This window comes from Heterodontus francisci, chromosome 2 (assembly GCF_036365525.1).
Source record: "Heterodontus francisci isolate sHetFra1 chromosome 2, sHetFra1.hap1, whole genome shotgun sequence".
Lineage (NCBI taxonomy): Eukaryota > Metazoa > Chordata > Chondrichthyes > Heterodontiformes > Heterodontidae > Heterodontus > Heterodontus francisci.
Window position 1 is genome coordinate 49,261,375 of NC_090372.1, and position 24,066 is coordinate 49,285,440.

Sequence of the window (24,066 nt, forward strand, 5' to 3'; positions counted from 1 at the left end):
GATGTAGCATTTTGGGGTGGTTGGGGAGGAAATGGGGCCCTGGGAATGTTTGTCCATGCCTTGTGATGTTGGAGAATGTTGGCGGAGGGACCCTCATTGTGTATGCTCATGGCTGGCAATGGGACATCGTGAATATGGGTCATAGCGATATGATAGCACTCGATGCTGGAAGGTGAATTGTGGGGTCATCGGCCGCAAGGGCTGAAAAGTGAGGGCCACCTCTTGAGCGAGCCCTTCCTCCTCTTCTTTCTCCCCTCCTTCCTCCTCGCAGTCCAGCATTCCAGTTCCTCCTTGTCATCCATCTCCAGGCCTCTTTCCAGTGTCATGTTGTGCAGTGCACAGCAGACAATCATGATACGAATCACTCTGGCTGGCTTGTACTTGAGGGTGCCACTTGACCAGTCAAGACAACGGAAGCACATCTTCAAGACGCCAATGGTCTTGTCAATGTAGGTCCATATTAGGAGATGGCTCTGGTTGTAAGGCCTCTTTCCATCCACATCTGGGTAGCGGACGGGCATCAGGAGCTACGTCTTTAGGGGATAAGCCTTATCTCCCAACAGCCGCCCACAGAATCTGGATGTGGACCCGAAGAGGTGCAGCACCTGGGACTCCCGCAGGATAAATGAGTCATGACAGCTGCCGGGGAACTGGGTGCAGACCTTAGTTTAGAGATACAGCACTGAAACAGGCCCTTCGGCCCACCGAGTCTGTGCCGACCATCAACCACCCATTTATACTAATCCTACACTAATTCCATATTCCTACCACATCCCCACCTGTCCCTATATTTCCCTACCACCTACCTATACTAGGGGCAATTTATAATGGCCAATTTACCTATCAACCTGCAAGTCTTTTGGCATGTGGGAGGAAACCGGAGAACCCGGAGAAAACCCACGCAGACACAGGGAGAACTTGCAAACTCCACACAGGCAGTACCCAGAATTGAACCCGGGTCGCTGGAGCTGTGAGGCTGCGGTGCTAACCACTGCGCCACTGTGCACCTGCAAGATTCGCTTCCCGTGGTCAAAGACCAACTGGACATTCAATGAGTGGTAGTCCTTTCTGTTCAGGAATATGACTGGCTGGTGTGTTGGTGCGTTCTTAGCTAGGTGGGTGCAATTGATGACTCCCTGGACTTTAGGGAATCCATCAATGGCTACAAAACTCAATATCCTCTGTGCCTGTGCAGGCCCATCTGTGTCAAAGTGGGTGCATTTCCCCCACCCTCCTGAATATGGCATCCATAACCTGCCTGATGGCGTGATGAACTGCTGACCTCGAGATGCCACCTAGGTCCACTACTGATCCTTGGAGCAACCCAGTTGCATAAAAATTCAGGGCAACGGTGACCTTGACAGCTGCAGGTAACGGACTGCTATGGGGGCCATGAGGCCTCAGGTCATTGTGGATCTGAGAACAACTGTTCGAGACCGTCTTCCTGGATAGGCGCAGCCTTCTATGGCACTGGCACTCTGCTATTTTCTGTCTATTGGGCAGTAGGCCTGATGTCTAGGGTAGCATCTTCTTCCCCTTGCAGCCCCTTGCTGTGCTCATCTGGCCTCCTTCTATCGAGGAGGTTGCATCTTCTGAAGCTCAGCCTGCCTGCTCAGTCCAATGTCAGACCAGCCTGTTCCCATCTGACCTCCCTCAGCTGGAATTTGTGCCACCTTGCCCTGCCAACCCCAGCTGCCAGTGGGCCCATGTCCTTCTCCAGATTCCTACCATTCATCACTGACAAATGCAAGTCTTCCAGCTCCAGCACTGGCTACTCTATTGCACTTTTAGAGCAACTGAGCTTTATTTTGGGCCTCTGCATAATGTTAATTAGCGCTTCTCATAGCCCTCGTGTCCTCTACACCCTGCCGTGTACCAGACATGGCGTTTTCCTAGTGCCCTTCCATTGAAACTCACAAACTGCTCCTGACAAGCTTTTTAATGAGCTCAACATATGTGAAATTGGAGGCGTGCAGGGTTGCTGTTCCTGCCTCCTGGCGTCCCTTTAAAAATAGCTTTGCCTTCCAGAGGCAGCGGGAGCCAGTGCCAACCTCCGAGAAAACGATCTTCAAATTGCACGTGCACCTACTTCTGCTCCCAATGGGCTTTAAAAATCGACCCCTAAAACTGTACACAGCACTCTGGGTGTGCTCTCACCAAAGCCCTATACAATTGCAGTAAGACTTCTTCACTCTTATACTCTAATCCCTTTGTAATAAAGGCTAACATACCATTTGCTTTCCTAATTACTTGCTGTACCTGCATGTTAACTTTCTTTGTTTCATGTACAAGGACGTCCAGGTCCCTCTGAATACTAACATTTCCCATCTCTCACCATTTAAAAAATATTCTATTTTCTATTTTTCCTTCCAAAGTGGATAACTTCACATTTCCCCACATTATATTCCATCTGCCATGCTCTTGCCCACTCACTTAACCTGTCTTCTTGCAGCCTCTTTATCTCCTCCTCACAAATTACTTTCCCACCCAGCTTTGTATCGTCAGCAAACTTGGATATATTACACTTGGTCCCTTCACCTAAGTCTTTGATATAGATTGTAAATAGCTGAGGCCCAAGAACTGATCCTTATGGTATCCCACTAGTTACAGCCTACCAACAAGCAAATGACCCAGCTATTCCTATTCTCTGTTTACTGTCTGTCAATGCACACATTCATTGATATAGACTACGAAAAATAAGGGACCTACTACAGATTCCTGTGGAACACCACTGGACACAGACTTGCAGTCACCAAAACACCCACCAACCATTACTTTTTGCTTCCTCTACTGAGCCAATTTTGGATCCAACTTGCCACTTTTTGGGTAGTCGGAGATAAAAGAGTGAATCAAGTAAAATGGTTGATTTTAAGGAAGACAAGATCAAAGAAAGCAGTCGAGGATACTTGTGTTTCTGAAGAAGAGAAAACGATCTTCCTGATTGAAAGAGATAAACAATGGTGTCATGCTTGGCTCAGTGGTAGCTCTTTCATCAGAAGGTCACGGGTTCAAGCCCCATTCCAGAGACCTGAGCACATAGGCCAGGAAATAACTCAGAGCAGCTCCCACTTCATTGGTGTTTCTTCTCTGAAAGTGTGGTGGAAACCCCCATTCATGTGCATAAATAATCCAGTCTGGCACTTCAGTGTAGTACTGAGGTACTGCTGCACTGTTGGAGGTGTTTTCTTTCAGATCAGATATCAAACTGAGGTCTATTTATCCTTTTAGCAAGATAGTTAATTCAAATCTGCTTGGAGATCCTTTACAGCATATCTGTGATAAATTACTTTCAGCACAATTTAGGAATTGAGGACTACAGCTTCCATACCAAGAGCCAGACCAAGGGTCGAATTTTTAAATGGCCACAGAGGCGAGACTGGAGACAGATGGGTCTGCAGTTTCCCAACACTAGCCGGTGTGCTGGTTTGTCATCATGTTCCTACCTCGGGGCCATTTTGGAACATGCCGGTTCAGGAGTAGGGACCTAGAAATGAGCCCAACATTGGTTTTCTGACCCGAGAACTAAAATCCAGTCCGAAGTGTCAGACATGGCTTAGCATTCTCCCTGCTGAGTCAGAAGGTCATCAGTTCAAATCCCACTCCAGAGACATAATCTAGGCTGTCTTTCACATGAGATGTTAAACCTAGGTCCCGTCTCTACTCTTAAAGGGGCGTAAAAGATCTCATGGCAATATTCAAAGCACAGCAGGGGAGTTCTCCCTGGTGTTCTGGACAGTATTTATCCTTTAACCAACTTCACTAAAGTAGATGATTTAGTTATTGTCATTTGCTGTGGCAAATTGGGTGCCACATTTCTTACATTACAACAGTGACTACATTTGAAAGGTATTCCAAATACTCCAAAGCACTTTGGGACATCCTGAGGTTGTGAAAAGCACTATATAATATTCATTCTTCTGCTTTCCTTTCCCTGATTTGTTCTTGTGTCATGCTCGATCTTCATTGCTGCCAGACCACTGTATGTCACTCAAATAAGCAAGAAGGGACCACTGACCCCTGACTCATCTGTGTCCTCAGCAATGTGGGCTGACCTTTAGATTTCAAACTTCTCTCTACCCCACTTGTACATTTGCTGTTAATCATCTTTTGATTGTTTAATATTTCTTCAGCTTCTTTATACTTAGATTTTTTTAGGTTGGAACTTTTTGGAGTGCTGATGAAATATATTCCCTTGTTTTTGTAAAAATCCCTTTTTGTAGTTCAGCTCCTGTCCCAGCACTTGCACCTTGAATAAGAGGGAATCGATTTAATTAAAGTTACAGGGCAAATTCAGGACAGTCTGGGCTCCTGGCACAGAGCCTCATTCACAGCAAGTGCTGGTTACAGAATCAGTTCCATATTATTATCATCCTCTCTGCGATCTGTCTAACAAGGTTCATGGAATTTAAAGCAAAGCACAACTCATTCCACAAAGATCCCCCCATATCACATGACTCTGCATCTCTAAACCCTTCTATCCTCCCCCATGCGACTTTCTTCCTTGTGAGTACTTCCTACAGGGAATGAGCTGCTATACTTGTATTGACGATGGAACGGTACTTTCTTGCATCATTGAACCATTTTGAAGTGCATCCTACTTGTGCCTAATGTAGCCCTCCTTCTGGTGCTACAGTGTATAAAAGTAAAACATGCCCATTTATATTTTGGAAATCTGGGCTTCCTTCCTCTCAAGTAACTGGACTATTCACTTTGTTGAAGGTAAACAAGCTAAAATGAGCACTGCATAATAATTACATACTTTTTTGACTTCACATTCAAATATCAGCAGTACTTATTGGAAATTCAAGCATGAGTTTCCAAGTGTTAGAGTTCCCAATAATTGCTGCCAGCAGATGAGAGTCTGCTAGAGGTACATAGTCAAATAATTACCTTTGAGTATGTTTCACTACCATGAATAGAAAATAGATCTGGACAGTGACAGGTTTCTCAGCAGTAATAAATGCATTTGTCTTCTGTCTTGTTGAAAAATTGCAGGGGCAAAGATCATCAGCTCTTCCAGCGCACCCCTGCTGCAGGAGCTGCATATGCTGAGTTCTGGCTTTCCCCATCAGATCCATGGGGTCTTGTTTGGGCAGGCTCTTTATCCAGCCTAAACATGGACAGTGGCATCAGAGAGGGCAAGACTGGGGAACAGTCTCCAAGGCCAGGAGTTTCCTCACTACTGACTTGGCAATACAGTGGTGGGTTGCTATGCCAAGTCATAGCAAGTGTACCAATTTAAGAAAGAAAAATAAAGACTTGCAATTATATTGCACCTTTCACAACCTCACACCTCCCAAAGCATTTTACAGCCACTGAAGTACTTTCGAAGTGTAATCACTGTTGCCACAAACATAGTCCCCTGCCCACTGGTCCAAAGGTCAGGAGCGAGCCCACCTCCAGCAGGCCGGCAGCTCTTAGCCCCAGCAGCGCCACCGGAAGTGGTGGCCACTGCTGAGACTGCACCCAGCCAACATCAGGATTTGTGTTCCGAAGAAGGGTCACTGACCCGAAACATTTACTCTGCTTCTCTTTCCACAGATGCTGCCAGACCTGCTGAGTATTTACAGTATTTCTTGTTTAATATCAGGACCGTGGACGTCGGCCCGGAAGACAGGTATGTTTTGAGGCAAAAACAAGAAATGCTGGAATCACTCAGCAGGTCTGGCAGCATCTGTGGAAAGAGAAGCAGAGTTAACGTTTCGGGTCAGTGACCCTTCTTCGGAACTGACAAATATTAGAAAAGTCACAGATTATAAACAAGTGAGGTGGGGGTGGGGCAAGAGATAACAAAGGAGAAGGTGCAGATTGGACCAGGCCGCATAGCTGACCAAAAGGTCACGGAGCAAAGGCAAACAATATGTTAATGGTGTGTTGAAAGACAAAGCATTAGTACAGATTAGGTGTGAATACACTGAATATTGAACAGCAGCAAGTGCAAACCTGAAGAAAAACAACCTGAAAAAAACAGTGGGTAAGCAAACTGAACAAACTAAGATGAAATGAAATAAATGCAAAAAAAGATTGTAAAAAATGTAAGAAGGAATGTAAAAAAAGGAAGAAAAAATAACTAAAAATGAAAGTAAAATGGGGGGGCTGTCATGCTCTGAAATTATTGAACTCAATGTTCAGTCCGGCAGGCTGTAGTGTGCCTAATCGGTAGATGAGATGCTGTTCCTCGAGCTTGCGTTGATGTTCACTGGAACACTGCAGCAATCCCAGGACAGAGATGTGAGCATGAGAGCAGGGGGGAGTGTTGAAATGGCAAGCAACCGGAAGCTCAGGGTCCTGCTTGCGGACTGAGCGGAGTTGTTCCGCAAAGCGGTCACCCAGACTGCGCTTGGTCTCCCCAATGTAGAGGAGACCACACTGTGAGCAGCGAATACAGTATACTACATTGAAAGAAGTACAAGTAAATCGCTGCTTCACCTGAAAGGAATGTTTGGGGCCTGGGATAGTGAGGAGAGAGGAGGTAAATGGGCAGGTATTACACCTCCTGCGATTGCAGGGGAAGGTGCCCTGGGACGGGGACGAGGTGGTGGGGGTAATGGAGGAGTGGACCAGGGTGTCGCGGAGGGAACGATCCCTTCGGAATGCTGACAGGGGAAGGGAGGGGAAGATGCGACTGGTAGTGGCATCACGCTGGAGGTGGCGAAAATGGCGGAGGATGATCCTTTGGATATGGAGGCTGGTGGGATGAAAAGTGAGGACAAGGGGAACCCTGTCACGGTTCTGGGAGGGAGGGGAAGGGGTGAGGGTAGAGGTGCGGGGAATGGATCGGACACGGCTGAGGGCCCTGTCAACCACAGTGGGGGGAAAGTTTTGAGGCCTCGCCGGGGACATTTGGCTGGACCCCGTCGAGGCAAGGAGGCTTGGTTTTTGTGGGGGGAGACATTATTTCAGTGGGGGCGGTTGAGGCTTTGTTGGGTGCCCACCATGGGTCACAGGGTTCCCGATCAGGAGGGCAGCCCCCAGCCCGCAAAGGGGTAACCTGGTTTTACCTGGCGGTGTTCTGGGGGTTGAGGCGCCTGCCGGTCACTGGAAAAATACTAGCGGCGGCGGGAGAAGGCCCTTAAGTGTCAGTTAATTGGCCTCTTAAGGGCCTTCATTGGCCTGGGGCGAGCGAGCCATTTCTCGCCGCCACCGCCCCAATAAAATTTCAGCTGGGGTGGGAAGGCATCAAGAGGGCCCATCCCCACCTCCCACTCAATTTTATGCCCCCCACCAGTCTGCTCCTGTGGGGGGGGGGGGGTGGGAGGGGTGTAAAATTCAGGCCATAGTTTACCATCCAGCAGAAGCGGGGCTCCAATACTGGGGCATCAGTTTTATAAAATATGCTATGATTACTCCTTTGCGTTATAAAAGGACTGCTGGGCCCACATCTTCCACCTTTCTTTGGGGGTGGGGGAGGGTGTTGGGAGGGACAGCATGCCACACCCTTTCCTGGAGCTGGCACTCTCTGCCATGTTTTGTGGCCTTCTCTGTCTAAGTAATTGTGCCCCAGTGCGCTACATTATTTAAATTAGGTGACCACCCCAGCCCTGCATACTTTAGTGAAGTCACAACAGGTGATTGGAACCAGAAGTTAATGATGACGGTGGGCGGGGTGGGGGCTGGTGGTGTTGGTGAAGCAATCCCAGTGGAGGAGAGGGTCAATGAACGGCCAGCAGTGAGTGGGAAGATTTTTGTGGGACCAGGAGAAGCATTGAAGGACATCCAGGCAATACATAATTCATGATGCGCCTTTTTTATGCATTTTATCGGAGTGGTCTGTAGCGATCCCATTAAGGACTCCTGGTTGGGCCGGGCAATGGCCAATGCATCACGAATGACACGGGAGCCAGATCTAAACATTTTAATAAGGTTCCTGCCTGTTTTGAGCGGGGCACTGGCTTCCCATTTTAAGACCCACTTGAATAGCAAGTTGGGAGGGCCTCAAGCAAGTAAGTGGTAGTGTTGTTTTTAATTTTTGGCTACCAACCAGCCAGCTTTACATTCGTGGGATGGTAGACAAACAGAAAATGACCCCTTTGACTTCTTCTGTTATAAAGTCTCTAATCAGAGTTGTTTATGAGTTGCTTTTTTGAAGCTATTGATCAGTTTATGTTAGTTTTCTATGTCGGCATGCATGCATTAACAGCATTAGCTAACTGAAAATTCTTGTTTTGGAAGCAATAAATCTTGATGACACCACTGACTGAAAAAGCTAAAAAAGATTTGAGTATCTGTAGATCTAAAGTCTTGTAATTTGTCATGTGAATGTAATAGATGAATATTTACTTACCCCAGGTTAACAAGGTGAGCTTCTCACCCAGGAGATACAAGAATACCACCAGCAGAAGACTCACTGAGAAAAACAGCACCAGACCTAGTCGATTAAATAGGCCCAACAGGGGATACACCCAAGCTCCAGCTGCATAGTAAATCCACAGTACCCTATATTAAAAAGAATACATTCCATTTGATTACTGAATTAAATCATCAGAATTCCCATGTAATAGAGGGGAATTAAAATAGAACATATGATGGAGCATACCTTCATGCAGACCCCCCACCTGCCAAGAATGAAGCATATTAATTTTGTCATATGAACATTGATTTTAAATAGTTGCTGACTGAGGAAATGACTTGTTAAACAGATCAGCCGTGGCTGGAAAAACATTTGCATACTAACAGACAGTGCTTGGAGCGACAAAGGGGCTATTTCCTGTTCTAATTTAACCCACAATGGACTTTGAGCACCAGGTTTAGTGTGTAAGAAGAGACATTCCAGAGTCGGCTAAGACAAGAGAATCCACAAACAGACGTGGTCAGACCAGCTAGTCACATAACTAACCTGTGTGACAACCTGGGTTTTTCTGAATTGTACGAAGAGTTTGAACTGAGAAAGACTGTTTGCACCTGGAGAGAGAAGACCTCTCCTGTCTGCTCCCATCTCTTTCATACAAGCCTCTGGACCCACTGAGGACACAAGAACTTCAAGAGACAAAAGTCTCCCACATCGAACAAGGTTTAAGAAGAATACTGGGCCCCAACAAAAAGCAAGACCTACCTACAATCAAGGAATTTACAGCGAGCTTGAAGAACAGTAACTAAAACCGTCTTCAGATATTGCCTCAAATTTTTCCACTTTATTTCTTCTGCTCTTTTCTATCTCTATTTGAATGTGTATATCGCGTATGCATGCTGGTGTGGGCACGCCGCTTATCCGTAGGCATTAACTGAATTAGAAATTAAGTTTAATAAAGTTCGATCTTTTTTCTTTAAACCTAAGAAACCCTGTTTGGCTAGTTTATTTGCATTATCATTGGAAGTTAGTGAACAAGGATTCACTAAGGGGGAGCTAAAAAAAAACAGTGTGTTTAAAATAAAACCCTGTTACGGTAAGACCAGGTGAAGGCTGAGAGGGAACTCTAGACCCTGGTCGTAACATTACAAACAGAAAATGCTGGAAATACTCAGCAGGTCAAGCAGCATCTGTGGAGAGCGAAGCAGACCTGAAACGTTAACTCTGCTGCTCTCTCCACAGATGCTGCCTGACTGCTGAGTATTTCCAGCATTTTCTGCTTTTATTTCAGATTTCCACAATCTGCAGTATTTTGCTTTTATTATATGATGGAACATTGTGCTTGGATTAGAAATTTTTATGATTGGATTCTGCTACTTTATTTTAATGAAAACATGAGTATGCTATATTTCATCAGTAAATTTATGGAATAACAACCTTAGTTTGAATTTGATAGAGAGATTTATATATCTTGTAAGAGCTAAACAAGATTTTAATAGTATTAGACAAAGTTCACTGGTACATTATTTCAAGTTAAACCATGACTGCAGGACAAGTCAGACAAAGGTACAAACTGGTAAAAAGTAAGTTTTGAACTAATGTCAGGATCAAGACTGCTTAATATTTGGAATGATCTCCTGGCTAGGGTAGTGGAGGCAAAAAAGTCTGGAGTCATTTGAGAGGGAGTTTGATGCTATGATGGGGTGGGGTGTTTATGGGCTTGTTTAAAAGATGAATAAGATGGGCCAAAGAACCTCCTTCATCTATATTTACAACATACGGAAATGATAGATAGGAAAGGACCAGCCGATCCATCAAGCCTGCCCCACGCTCATGACGGGTTGGACCGTCATGACTAGATACTTGCTACTTTTTAAATTAAAAATAGAGCTTTCCTTTCATACACACATTGCTTTATATCAATGTTGTGTACTGTGCTCTCAATGCAGTGCCCCATCTACCCGCAGCACATATCAGTAAGTTAAGTGCATAAAGCTCCTGATTTGCCTTTCATTGCAACACAAAATTAGGACTTTACAAGCATGACTTCCCGATATGCAATCCCAGAGGGAAAGGCTTCAAGCAGAAAATTTACCATAATGCCTTATCTTATTAAACTTAGGTGAAAGGACACAAATGGCCTCAGCCAAAATAATGAAAGACCTCAAGACATATTGAGGATGTTGCTCTTATTAAGAAAAAAAATTAAATAAGTAAAAAGATTTTAGTAATGGGACTTAACAAAACATTTGGAAATGAAATGGATTGTATCTCCGGTCGTTCATGTTCATGTATCTGTGTGCAGTTCTTACCACAGCAGGTAGGAAATGGAGACAATTCCTAGGATGAGAAGCCCGGTTCTTCGTTTTGGATATTGGTGGGGTGTATTGAACAGCTCCAACAGGATCAGTGGCAGTACTACAGTGTGCTGTAAAAAGAAAGACTTGTATTTATATTGCCATGAAAACCCCACCTACCACGAATGAGGCATATTAATTTCATCATATGAAGCATTAATTTTAAACTGTTGCTGGACTGAAAAGATGACTTGTTTAAATAGATCAGCAATGGCTAAAAACATTTGCATTCTAAGAGACAGTTGCCTGGAGAGACAACAGAACATCCCTGATCCAATTAATCCAAATAGATTTTGATCACCAGACATTGAATGTGGAACAAGCCAGCATTCCATTCAACCATCCCCACCACCACGCACTCCCACCCCCCACCACAGCCCCACAACCTGAGGGTGTCTGCTAAGATGGAGAATCCACAAAAAACGCAGAAGAGTTTGTTGAAAAAAACCTAGTCAAATGACCAACCTGCTGGCCCAGGGTTTTTGAATTGTGTTCACAGACAGTTTGAAGACAGAGACTGCTTTGAAGACAAAAGAGAAGGAAAGTCTCTCTCCCTGGCTCTCTCTCTCTCACGAATTTCCAGATTCACTGAAGCCACTTAAACCTCAAGAGAGAAGACTCCTACATCAAAACAAGTTTGAAAGCGTGCACTGGGCCCCAACGAAATGGCAAGATTTAACTGCAATCAAAGACTCTACATCAAACTCAAAACAGTAAATGAACTCCAGCTATTGCTGCAAACTTTCCCCCTTTATTCTTTCTCCTTTCCTGTCTCTCTCTGCATGTGTGTCTATCATGTGTGCATGCTCGCATGGTCGCGTCACGTATTCGTAGTAGTTTTAACCGAATTAGAATTTTATGGTTAATAAACTTACACCTTTCTTGTTTAAATTTAAGAAAATTTGTCTGGTTGATTTCTTTGCCTTACAATTAGAGAGCAGTGAACAAAGATTCACTGAGGGGGAGCTAAAACACTGTGTTTTTAAAATTAAATCCTGTTACGGGTAAACCAGGCAAAGACTGAGAGGGAACCCCTGGACCCCTTTCTCACATGGTAGTAACAGAAATTTGGGGGCTTGTGTCCAAGATTCGACCCACAGACAAATGAGAAATTGGAAGTGGGAAGTCAAATTGAGCTCAATCAAAAAAAGATTTCAATACAGGTTTTCTTGTGGTTGTGTGTGCTAGAATACTGTGACTGAAGCCAGTAACTCTCCAAGCCAGGGTAAAGTAACTTGGGATAAGAGTTGAGAAAAATGGCTGAGCAGTGTGGGATCACTGTCCGTGCCAAGGCTAGAAAGTCTGAACTCCTAAGACTAGTGGCCAACCATTTTTCCCTTGAATCTGAAGAAGCAGAAACAGGGTTAGAAATAGATTCCGACAGAGTATTGTGAGCAAAGATACAATTGGAATAGAGGAAACTTAAAATTTGAAGAAAGAGAGACAGAGACAGGAGAAAGAAAAAGAAAGACAGGAGAGAGAGAAAAAAAGAGAGGAGAGAGAAAGAGAGAGAGCCTTCCAGAAGGAATGCAAAGAGAGAGAGCTGTGGCAGTTTGAGTTAACAAGGGGGCGACAGAGTAACCCCAGTGAAAGCATCGCCAATACGGAGGTGGCGTACAGAATTGTTAAAATTTTCCCAATTGATTCCAAAATTCAATGAGGGAGACGTGGAAGCATTTTTTGTATCTTTTGAAAAACTTGCAAGGCAGTTAAAGTGGCCGGCTGAGGCTTTGACTCTTTTGCTACAAAGCAAGTTCATAGGAAAAGCCTATGAGGTTTATTCCCTGTTGCCAGATGAGAGTTCATGCAATTATGAACTGACAAAAAATGCTATCCTCAGGTCATATGAGTTAGTACTGGAAGCCTATCGTCAAAAATTTCACACCCCCAGAAAGCAAGCTGATCAAACTTACCTGGAGTTTGAGAGAAGTAAGCAGCTGGTTTTTGAACAGTGGCTGAGGGCTCTTAAAGTGCAGCCCAGTTATGAAAATCTCAGAGAGGTAATTTTGCTAGAGGAATTTAAAAACTCTCTCCCACTCTCCATAAAGACACGTGTAGAGGAACAGTAAGTTCTGATTGATGAGTTTGCTCTCATCTATAAGTCAGTTCCCAAGAGGAAAACCTTTCCTAGTCACCCTCACAAATCCAAAAAGGACAAAGGGTGGGAAGGTGATAGAAGCCCAAGCAGTCCTGGGAGATAAAGAAAAGCAGGAGACACAGGGGGCCCTCCTCCAGCCAAAAGGGATAGTGCTGTAAGTAGGAGTGAGACCCAGAGACCTGTATGCATCCATTGTAATAAAGCAGGTTATCTAAGAGATGACTGCTGGAAACTGTGGGGAAAGCCTGTAGGGTTAATCAGGACACACACGCTCAGTGAAGGAGAAAGGACCCTGATGGAAAGCACAGCAGAACAAACTGTGGCTTTAACTGCAGCAGTAGCAAGGCTCAGATAACGTACTGTTGCAGGTGCAGGAAAATCTATTAGGATTCATGAAGGTTATCAGGATTTTGTGTCTGAAGGGAGAGTAACCCCATATCCCTCGAGTGGGACAAGCAAGCCCATAGCAATCCGCAGGGACACAGGGGCCACCAGATCCCTTTTACTGGGAAAAGGCCTGACCTTTCCCCCAGAGAGTGCAGGAAGTACCAGAATGGTGGTGAATGGTATTGGAGGGCAGTGTACACCTGTACCTTTAAGTTGTGGCTTCAGTGGATCTGGAAATTCATGAGAGAGAGAGAAAGAGAGCCATGGAGAGAGAAGCACACAGGTCTCTGGGTCTCACTCCTACTTACAGCATTTGGAATGGGACCTAGCTTCGGGACTGGTGATTGTAGGGATTGTCCCTAGTTTGCATGTGGACGGGGTTGACCTGCTCCTAGGTAATGATCTGGCAAGGGTGAAGGTGGTAGCTTCCCCAGTAATGAAAGAGAGACCGCAGGAGGTCAGGGAGACAGGGTAGTGGCAGGAGACGGTCCCCTGCAGTTTCCCTGAATGTGTAGTGAATCGGGCCATGATCAAACCAGCTCCCCCAGAGGAGACTGAATTGGCACTGCAGGCAGATTACCATGAGGTCTGTCTGCCTGAGACTTTCTTTGGAAAGTTAAAGGACCCAGGGAATGAATTAAATGAATCTTCCCTAGCTGAGGGTCAGCGAGCTGACCTAGTACTGAGGGAGTTAGCACAGGCTGCCCAGTCTGAAACTGAAGCAGAGAGAGTCCCTGACTGCGACTATTTAAAGAATGAGGTACTGTTGAGGAAGTGGAGTTCTCCTCACAGATCTGAGGGCAAGGAGTGGACAGTGGTTCACCAGTTAGTGGTGCTGCAGAGGTACCGGAGAGAAATATTAAGAATGGCCCATGAGATTACAGTGGCTGTACATGTCGGTATACGGAAACCAAAGCCCGCATAAGACAGCAGTTTGACTGGCCAAAACTCCACAAAGATGCGGTGGAGTACTGTAGGAGTTACCACATGTGCCAGGTTGAAGGGAAACCCCATGCTACAGTGCAATCTGCACCCCTAAGTCCTATATTGGTGTTTGGAGGACCCTGCAGCAGAGGGCTGGTGAACTGTAAGGGGCCCCTGCCAAGAACAAAAGTGGACAGGCAGGCACAAGGCTAGCAAAAGGTTAGAGAGGAAAGAGGAAAAAGGAACAAAGCGGGCAGGTTAAATGAAGTCCGGAAGGAATCCCAAATGGAAACCCCTAATGTCCAGTCAGCTAATCCCGAAATGTTTGAAAAGTTAGACCCCACATCCTGCTATGGAAATGCAGACACTAGAAGCACCCCACCAGAGTTGCTAACAGCATTTACAGAAACCTGCAAAGACAATGAAAGTCCTCAAGACAGCAGAGAAACCACGAAGGTGATGCCTCAACTAGTCGAAGTGCCGCAGGGGAGTGCAGTAGAATCTGGACAAATACCTGCAAGCAAGAGTGTCCCAGAGGACAAAGAGAAGATTAGCAAAGATTCCTGCCCCCGCAGTCAGGAGAAAAGGCAACCAACCATCCCCTAAGGTGAAAAGCCCTTGCATGACTCATCAAAGCACTGAAAGAGAGTTCAGAGTGGACCCACCCACTACTGACTCTCCTGAGCAGAACTCCAACTTAGGGCTAATTAAATCTAACCCTTCCCCTGCAGACCTCAACAGGAATAAAGACAACCTAGGCAGTCATAGAAATGTGCAAACTGAAAAACTTCCCCAAAAATCACATGTTTATTGGGATGCCGAAAAGGGAAGTTTAAAGCTGCACTGCTACAGAAGAAAGACAGGCTGTAACAATTTTTAGGATTTCTGAATAAATGAGAATGAATGAGAGAGATTCATGTGTGTTTTCCTGCACTTACCCTTCTCTTTAGTCCTTTTTAATGAAAAACTCTTCTAAAAATCGTATGTCATTTTGTTGGGTGTGGAGGTGTCATGAACACCCCACAAATGAGGCATATTAATTTTGTCATATGAAGCATTAATTTTAAACTGTTGCTGGACTGAAAAGATGACTTGTTTAAAGAGATCAGAAGTGACTAAAAACATTTGCATTCTAAGAGACAGTTGCCTGGAGAGACAATAGAACTGCTCCCTGATCCAATTAACCCAAATAGATTTTGATCACCAGAAGTTGAATGTGGAACAAGCCAGCATTCCATCCACCAACCCCGCCACCCCCTCCCCCCCACCCCCGAATGAGGGTGTCTGCTAAGATGGAGAATCCACAAAAAATGCAGGAGAGTTTGTTGAAAAAAGCCTAGTCACATGACCAACCTGCTGGCCCAGGGTTTTTGAATTGCGTTCACAGACAGTTTGAAGACAGAGACTGCATTGAAGGCAAAAGAGATGGAAGGTCTCTCTCCGTGGCTCTCTCTCTCTCACAAATTTCCAGATCCACTGAAGCCACTTAAACCTCAAGAGAGAAGACTCCTCCATTGAAACAAGTTTGAATGCGTGTATAAGGCCCCAAAGAAACGGCAAGATTTAACTGCAATCAAAGACTCTACATCAAACTCAAAACAGTAAATGAACTCCAGCTATTGCTTCAAACTTTTCCCCTTTATTCTTTCTTCCTTTCTGTCTCTATCTGCATGTGTGTTTATCGTGTGTGCATGCTAGCATGGTCACGTCACGTATTAGTAGTAGTCTTAACCGAATTAGAATTTTATGGTTAATAAACTTACACCTTTGTTGTTTAAATTTAAGAAAATCTGTCTGGTTGATTTCTTTGCCTTACAATTAGAGAGCAGCGAACAAGGATTCACTGAGGGGAGGCTAAAACATGGTGTTTTAAAAATTAACCCTGTTAAGGTCAAATCAGGCAAAGGCTGAGAGGGAACCCCTAGACCCCTTTACCACCTGGTCGTAACTACATATTCCATTTCATGATCTCAGGATCACTCTAACGCTTTACAGCCAATGAAATATGTTTGAGTGAGTCAGTATAAAAGTGAGCCATCTTACAGTGCTGACTTGGTTTGCGCTGGAGTGCCGACTTGGGTTGCAATAGAGTGCTACAGTGGGAAGTTTGGTAAGTGAGGATAATTAAGGGTTAATTTAATTTTAAATCTAATCTGTCTTTTATTTAGCAGATCAACTTAACAGTTGCTGTTAGGTTTGGGGAAGGTGAGTTTTAGACCAGCTTTAAACAGGGTTTACTCAGGCTCTGCTTGCAGCTGCACCTTGTTAATTAGAGAATTGGTTTAAACCAGTTTTCAGGGGGCTAGAGTGAGTCAGTATAAAAGTGAGCCATCTTACAGTGCTGACTTTGTTTGCATTGGAGTGCTGACTTGGGTTGCAATAGAGTGCTACAGTGGAAGTTTGGTAAGTGAGGAAGTTCGGTAAGGAGGGAGCGAGGAGCTCCTTTCATTTCCTACCTGTCCTCAGAGTGAGGGGAGCCCAGAGCTTCCAAAGAGCACAGCTGACTGGGAGAAGACTCGGAGGGCAGAGTTCTGGACCGGTAAGTATAAAAAATTTACCTCTGGTAAAAAAAAAACTGAAAGTGACGTCACAGGAAAGCTGTGACCTGATTGGCTGGTAGGGAATTTTTTTAACTGAATTTGAAAATAAAACATTGATAAAAATTGATTAAAACCCTAATTAACTAATTAATAAGTACAGTAACTAAACCAGAGGGAGATTACTGTATTTAGTTAGCATTTAATATTTATAGTAGGAATCTAGCACTAGGGACCATATAGTTATGAAAATTTAGTAAGTATTTAATAAGTATTTATTTATCTTAAATTAATTTATTAATTAGTGCTAGAAATGTCAGTTAGAGGGGTGAAGTGCTTCACCTGTGAGATGTGGGAGGTCCGTGACGCTTCCAGCGTTCCGGACGACGACATCTGCAGGAAGTGTACCCAGTTGCAGCTCCTCACAAATCACATGGATCGGTTTTAGCGGCAACTGGATGCACGTCGGAGCATGCAGGTGGCAGAGAGCGTCATAGATAGGAGTTTTAGAGAAGTGGTTACACCCAAGGTGCAGGCAGATAGATGGGTGACCACTAGAAGGGGCAGGCAGTCAGTGCAGCAATCCCCTATGGCTATCCCCCTCTCTAACAAGTATACCGTTTTGGATACTGTTGGGAGGGAATGGCCTATCAGGGGAAAACAGCAGCAGCCAGAGCAGTGGCACCATGGCTGGCACTGTTGTTCAGCAGGGAGGGACAAAGTGCAGAAGAGCAATAGTTATAGGGGACTCTATAGTCAGGGGCACAGATAGGCACTTCTGTGGACGTGAAAGAGACTCCAGGATGGTATGTTGCCTCCCTGCTGCCAGGGTCAAGGATGTCTCTGAACGGACAGGGGGCATTCTGAAGGGGGAGGGTGAACAGCCAGACGTTGTGGTACACATTGGTACCAATGACATAGGCAGGAAGAGCGACGAGGTCCTGCAGGGGGAGTTTAGGGAGTTAGGTAGAAAGTTAAAAGACAGGACCTCTAGGGTTGTAATCTCGGGATTACTCCCTGTGCCACGTGCCAGTGAGGCTAGAAATAGGAAGATAGTGCAGCTAAACACGTGGTTGAACAGCTGGTGTAGAAGGGAGGGTTTCAGATATCTGAACCATTGGGATCTCTTCAGGGACAGATGGGACCTGTACAAGAAGGACAGGATGCATCTAAACTGGAGGGGCACAAATATCCTGGCTGCAAGGTTTGCTAGCGTCACTCGGGAGGGTTTAAACTAGTGTGGCGGGGGGTGGGAACCAGAGCAGTAGGACAGCAAGTGAAATAAATGAGGGGGAACTAGTAAATAAGGCCAGTAAGACTAAGAGGAAGAGCAGGCAGGGAGATGATGCGGAGCACAGCGGGACTGGTGGTCTGAAGTGCATTTGTTTCAATGCGAGAAGTATAACCGGTAAGGCAGATGAACTTAGAGCTTGGATTAGTACTTGGTTGAGGGAAGGACAGGATTGGCAGCTAAATGTTGCACGATTTAGAGGCTTCAGGCGGGATAGAGGGGGATGTAAAAGGGTTGGGGGAGTTGCATTACTGGTTAAGGAGAATATCACAGCTGTACTGCGGGAGGACACCTCGGCGGGGTCGTGCAGCGAGGCAATATGGGTGGAGCTCAGGAATAGGAAGGGTGCAGTCACGATGTTGGGGGTTTTCTACAGGCCTCCCAACAACCAGCGGGAGGTAGAGGAGCCGATATGTAGACAGATTTTGGAAAGATGTAAAGGTAACAGGGTTTTAGTGGTGGGTGATATTAACTTCCCCTATATTGACTGGGACTCACTTAGTGCTAGGGGCTTAGATGGGGCAGAATTTGTAAGGAGCATCCAGGGGGGCTTCTTGAAACAATATGTAGATAGTCCAACTAGGGATGGGACCGTACTGGATCTGGTATTGGGGAATGAGCCCGGCCAGGTGGTCGAAGTTTCAGTAGGGGAGCATTTCGGGAACAGTGACCATAATTCCATAAGTTTTAAGGTACTTGTGGATAAGGATAAGAGTAGTCCTCGGGTGAAGGTGCTAAATTGGGGGAAGGCCAATTATAACAATATTAGGCAGGATCTGAAGAATTTAGATTGGGGGCGGCTGTTTGAGGGTAAATCAACATCTGACATGTGGGAGTCTTTCAAATGTCAGTTGATTAGAATCCAGGACCAGCATGTTCCTGTGAGGAAGAAGGATAAGTTTGGCAAGTTTCGGGAACCTTGGATAACGCAGGATATTGTGAGCCTAGTCAAATAGAAAAAGGAAGCATTCGTAAGGGCTGGAAGGCTAGGAACAGACGAATCCCTTGAGGAATATAAAGACAGTAGGAAGGAACTTAAGCAAGGAGTCATGAAAAGTCATTGGCAAACAGGATTAAGGATAATCCCAAGGCTTTTAATACATATATAAAGAGCAAGAGGGTAACTAGGGAAAGGGTTGGCCCACTCAAGGCCAGAGAAGGGAATCTGTGTGGAGCCAGAGGAAATGGGCGAGGTACTAAATGAGTACTTTGCATCAGTATTCTAGGGAAGGGAGTGTAGATAGTCTCAGTCATCTCATTATCAAAAAGGAGGAGGTGTTGGGTGTCTTGCAAAGCATTAAGGTAGATAAGTCCCCAGGGCCTGATGGGATCTACCCCAGAATACTAAGGGAGGCAAGGGAAGAAATTGCTGGGGCCTTGACAGAAATCTTTGCATCCTCATTGGCTACAGGGGAGGTCCCAGAGGGCTGGAGAATAGCCAATGTTGTCCCTTTGTTTAAGAAGGGTAGCAAGGATAATCCAGGAAATTATAGGCCGGTGAGCCTTACATCAGTAGTAGGGAAATTATTAGAGAGGATTCTTCGGGACAGGATTTACTCCCATTTGGAAACAAACAAACTTATTAGCGAGAGGCAGCATGGTTTTGTGAAGGGGAGGTCGTGTCTCACTAATTTGATTGAGTTTTTTGAGTAAATGACAAAGATGATTGATGAAGGAAGGGCAATGGATGTTATCTATATGGACTTCAGTAAAGCCTTTGACAAGGTCCCTCATGGCAGACTGGTACAAAAAGTGAAGTCACACGGGATCAGAGGTGAGCTGGCAAGATGGATACAGAACTGGCTCTGTTATAGAAGACAGAAGGTAGCAGTGGAAGGGTGCTTTTCTGAATGGAGGGATGTGTCTAGTGGTGTTCCGCAGGGATCAGTGCTGGGACCTTTGCTCTTTGTAGTATATATAAATGATTTGGAGGAAAATGTAGCTGGTCTGATTAGTAAGTTTGCGGACGACACAAAGGTCGGTGGAGTTGCGGATAGTGATGAGGATTGTCAGAGGATACAGCAGGATATAGATCGGTTGGAGACTTGGGCGGAGAAATGGCACATGGAGTTTAATCTGGACAAATGTGAGGTAATGCATTTTGGAAGATCTAATGCAGGTGGGAAGTATACAGTAAACGGCAGAACCCTTAGGAGTATTGACAGGCAGAGAGATCTGGGCATACAGGTCCACAGGTCACTGAAAGTGGCAATGTTGGTGGATAAGGTAGTCAAGAAGGCATACGGCATGCTTGCCTTCATCGGTTGGGGCATAGAGTATAAAAATTGGCAAGTCATGCTGCAGCTGTACAGAACTTTAGTTAGGCCACACTTAGAATATTGTGTGCAATTCTGGTCGCCACACTACCAGAAGGACGTGGAGGCTTTGGAGAGGGTACAGAAGAGGTTTACCAGGATGTTGCCTGCCTGGAGGGCATTAGCTATGAGGAGAGGTTGGATAAACTTGGATTGTTTTCACTGGAATGACGGAGGTGGAGGGGCGACATGATAGAGGTTTACAAAGTTATGAGCGACATGGACAGAGTGGATAGTCAGAAGCTTTTTCCCAGGGTGGAAGAGTCAGTTACTCGGGGGATAGGTTTAAGATGAGAGGGGCAAAGTTTAGAGAGGATGTGTGAGTGCCTGGAACTTGCTGCCGGGGGAGATGGTGGAAGCAGGTACGATTATGACGTTTAAGAGGCATCTTGACAAATACATGAATAGGATGGGAATAGAGGGATACGGTCCCCGGAAGTGCAGAAGGTTTTAGTTTAGGCAGGCATCAAGATCGGCGCAGGCTTGGAGGGCCGAATGGCCTGTTCCTGTGCTGTACTATTTTTTGTTCTTTGACGTCACTGTTGTAGTGTAGGAAACACGGCAGCCAATTTTCACAGTTAGAATTCACAAATAGCAATGTGATAATGACCAGATAATCTGTTTTAATGATGTTAGTTGCGGGATAAATATTGGCCAGACTACCAGGGAGAATTCCCATGCTCTTCTTCAAATCATGACATGGGATTGTTTCCATCCACTGAGAGGGCAGACGGGGCCTAAAAGACAGCACCTTCAACAGTACAACACTCCCTCAATACTGCACTGGAGCACCAGCCTAAATTTTGTGTTCAGATCTGCCAAACTATTCAAGTTGTTTTTGAAAATAAAGCATAAAATATAGTCGGTACTATGAATTTAATTAAAATGTCCAAAGCATAGTTGTGTTGCACAATTGTGATTCTGCACTATTCCAAGCCAATCAGATTCCCCATGAACCCAGAGGTACAGGATCTAAGAAGGCAGAACTGCAACAATTGCTGCATGTCACAATACCTACTGCTGCATAAAAAGATTACCACACATCTTTGGAAAACTTACTTTATTATTATTACTTTCCCTATTGTTGGATCTTGTAGCATTTACAATCAGTAGGAATAAAGAAGTCTGAAATTTAAGCATAATATCCTAATGCTACAAAACAGGTTGGTCGGTATCTAAAAAGAAAAAATGGACAAAAGTTTTGGATAGATACCTACTGTCAGTACTGGGCAGGAGGTCACATGGTGCCAGAATATCATAGGTACCTGAACTCTGCTCAACATCTCATCATGGGCTTGATAAGGAAATTCAACCACTAAGACTATGTGCCGTCGTATCCAGCACATCCATCCCATGAGATAAACATTCCTTTGTGTATCAGCAATAATAAATCAGTGGCCATTGATTTTCTCTTCTTTTCATGCTAATTCATTGTAATAGGAGGATAGTCTCCAAATTTGCACTGTGCTTAGGAAAGCCATTTTCTACCCAAAGCTTTCAAGTAGTATCTAGAACTATTTATGTAGAAGTAAATGATCTCTTGAAAACCTATTCTGCGAAGCACAGCCCATCTACACCCACTGTGTGCCAACACTTGCATTAAATGTAAAATTCAGCACTTAGTTTATTCAATTATGAGCTGCATTGAACAGCTGAGATATGACTGGGCTGCGTACTATGTGTTGATTCATAACTTTCACAGTTAACAGTAAATTACCACAAAACACATTGCTCATAGCGAGACAGTTTCAGAAACATTTGCTGAAACTCATGTTATAAATTGTGTACTCATTTCAGGTTTAAGAATTAGTTCTCATTTTTCACACCAGCTACATGTTTTAGTAAGATGAACTCTAAAGAGGTTAATTTGATGAATTTTCACTCCATACACAGAACTTCACCCACCGGGGGTGCTTACTGGGAATTCAGTTGCATATTCTCCATGTTTTACCATCTATTCAGACAGAAATACAGGAATTGAGTGGATGCGCAAGCAGACCTGAATTCCTGATGGGGGTAATTTCACTATTGCATGCTCCCAGTGAGATATTATCTCTGACCTGCAATTCCTTGAAGTAGAGTTTCCCCACTGGACAGGATTGGGGAATTACTCTCGATATACACTCAATGGGCATGGCACTGCAGCTGATTTGCAAATTTGTGAAATGATCCTTTTAGTGTTAGGCAATTTTGAATCATGAAATTGCAACTGCAATAGGATCTCCGATTTGATTGGCTTTCACTCACTTAACATCTACTGTTATGAAGCTTGAAACACAAAGATATGTAAAATGGCAGTCCTCACAGAGGGGCGATTTATGCTTTCTCTTCTTTAGCCACATTTAAATGGCAGACTACCCCAATACTGAATAGATCTAAATTAGACAAGGTTCTGGTGTTCGTAAGGCTATAAAACATTCTATTTTATTTATTTGCTTGCTCTCAGTTAATACTGATGAGGCTGGATTTCCTGCCCATCTCTTACTGCCCTGAGTAAGTGATAGGCCTTCAAATAAGGAAGATAAAAACAGCCATAAGATTAAACCAGGAGATTTCAGCAAAAGAAAAGTATGCATAACTGTGGCAGCAATAGCAAAAGCTTTTTGTTAGCTAGGTCAGAAGTCAAAGGACCATTAAGAACCATATAGGACTAATAAAGTATACTATAGAGCAGATTCATACTGATTCTCAGGTTATGGCAGTGCTGCAAAATAACCATTTTGCATCAGTCTATACTCCTGAAGATGATGTTTATGTTCCAGATTGGGAGTGCTCAGTATTGAATAGCATTATTAATATTAAAATAGACAGAAATGTCATTTTAGATAGATTAGGAAAGCTCAAAATTTATAGGGCTTCAAGTCCAGACAATATCCATTCAAGGCTAATTAAGGAGGTATGAGTCTCTTGCTCCTATCTTCAATAGTTCAACAGAGTCCAGAATAGTTCTCTTAGACTGGAAGCTAGTTCATGTAGTTCATATTTTCAAAAAAAGAGACAAATTAGAGCCAGGAAACTACAGGCCTATCAGATTGACATTCATTATTGAGAAGATGCTAGAATGAATCATAAGAGATGTCCTTTATGATCAATGGGGAAGGGACCATTAGAAATTCACAACATGGCTTCTGAAAAAAAAGAGGTCACGCTGAACAGATTTGGTAAGAGTTTTTTGAGGAAGTCACTAGGGTAGTGGATGAGGAAATCAGTTTGAAATTGTCTACTTGAACACTCTGAAAGCATTTGACAAGGTATGTCACACTAGGGGCAGAATTTTATCTTAACAGTCTCGAAAGCAAAAGCGAGGTCAGTAGTGGGTCTGGAACCCATTTGTTCTGTCAGCAGGCTTTGCCATGGCTTTTGAACTCAGCCATGACATTAGTACCCATTTCCAGGTATCTTGACCAATCACAGTGGGGGGAATTTTATGCTCTTTTCCATGTCTGGTTTGGAGGTGGGGAGAGCGTATAATCGAGTGGGATGGTGACGGGGGGACCGTGCCACCTTCCCGCCTCCACCCAAATTAAGTCCGAAGCGGGAAGGCCCGTGAACAGCCTTCCCACCCTGCTGCCAATTGAGGCTCTGAAGCGGGCAATTAATGCTCAATTAAGGGTCTCATCCTGCCGCCGCTGTAATTAGCCCAGCTGTGGGCAGGCCTGTCGCCGTATGGGGAGCATGCCAAGCAAATCCGTGCGGGTTGCTTGCCTGCTTTGGGGGGGGGGGGGGCGTTGGGGTCCCCTTGTTAAAAGGCACTTAGTGCCTGAACAAGGGACCCAGCATCAGGAAAGGTGGGGCCCACTGAGAGCCATCCCCTGCCCTTGCTGTCAACCCCCCTTACACCCCTCCCCCATGACCCTCACCCCATGAAAC

The 24,066-nt window shown here is 44.7% G+C and overlaps 1 protein-coding gene across 1 annotated transcript in view; it reads right to left on the reverse strand.

The window, feature by feature from the left end:
* LOC137384304 (androgen-dependent TFPI-regulating protein-like) overlaps positions 1 to 24,066 on the reverse strand; it is a 170,020-nt gene that overhangs the window by 14,316 nt on the left and 131,638 nt on the right. The window contains exons 4-5 of the mRNA XM_068058154.1: positions 10,600 to 10,715; positions 8,285 to 8,436 (exon numbers count right to left, since the gene is read on the reverse strand). Of these exons, the coding sequence (XP_067914255.1) occupies positions 8,285 to 8,436; positions 10,600 to 10,715 (268 nt within the window). The remainder of the gene's footprint in view (positions 1 to 8,284; positions 8,437 to 10,599; positions 10,716 to 24,066) is intronic.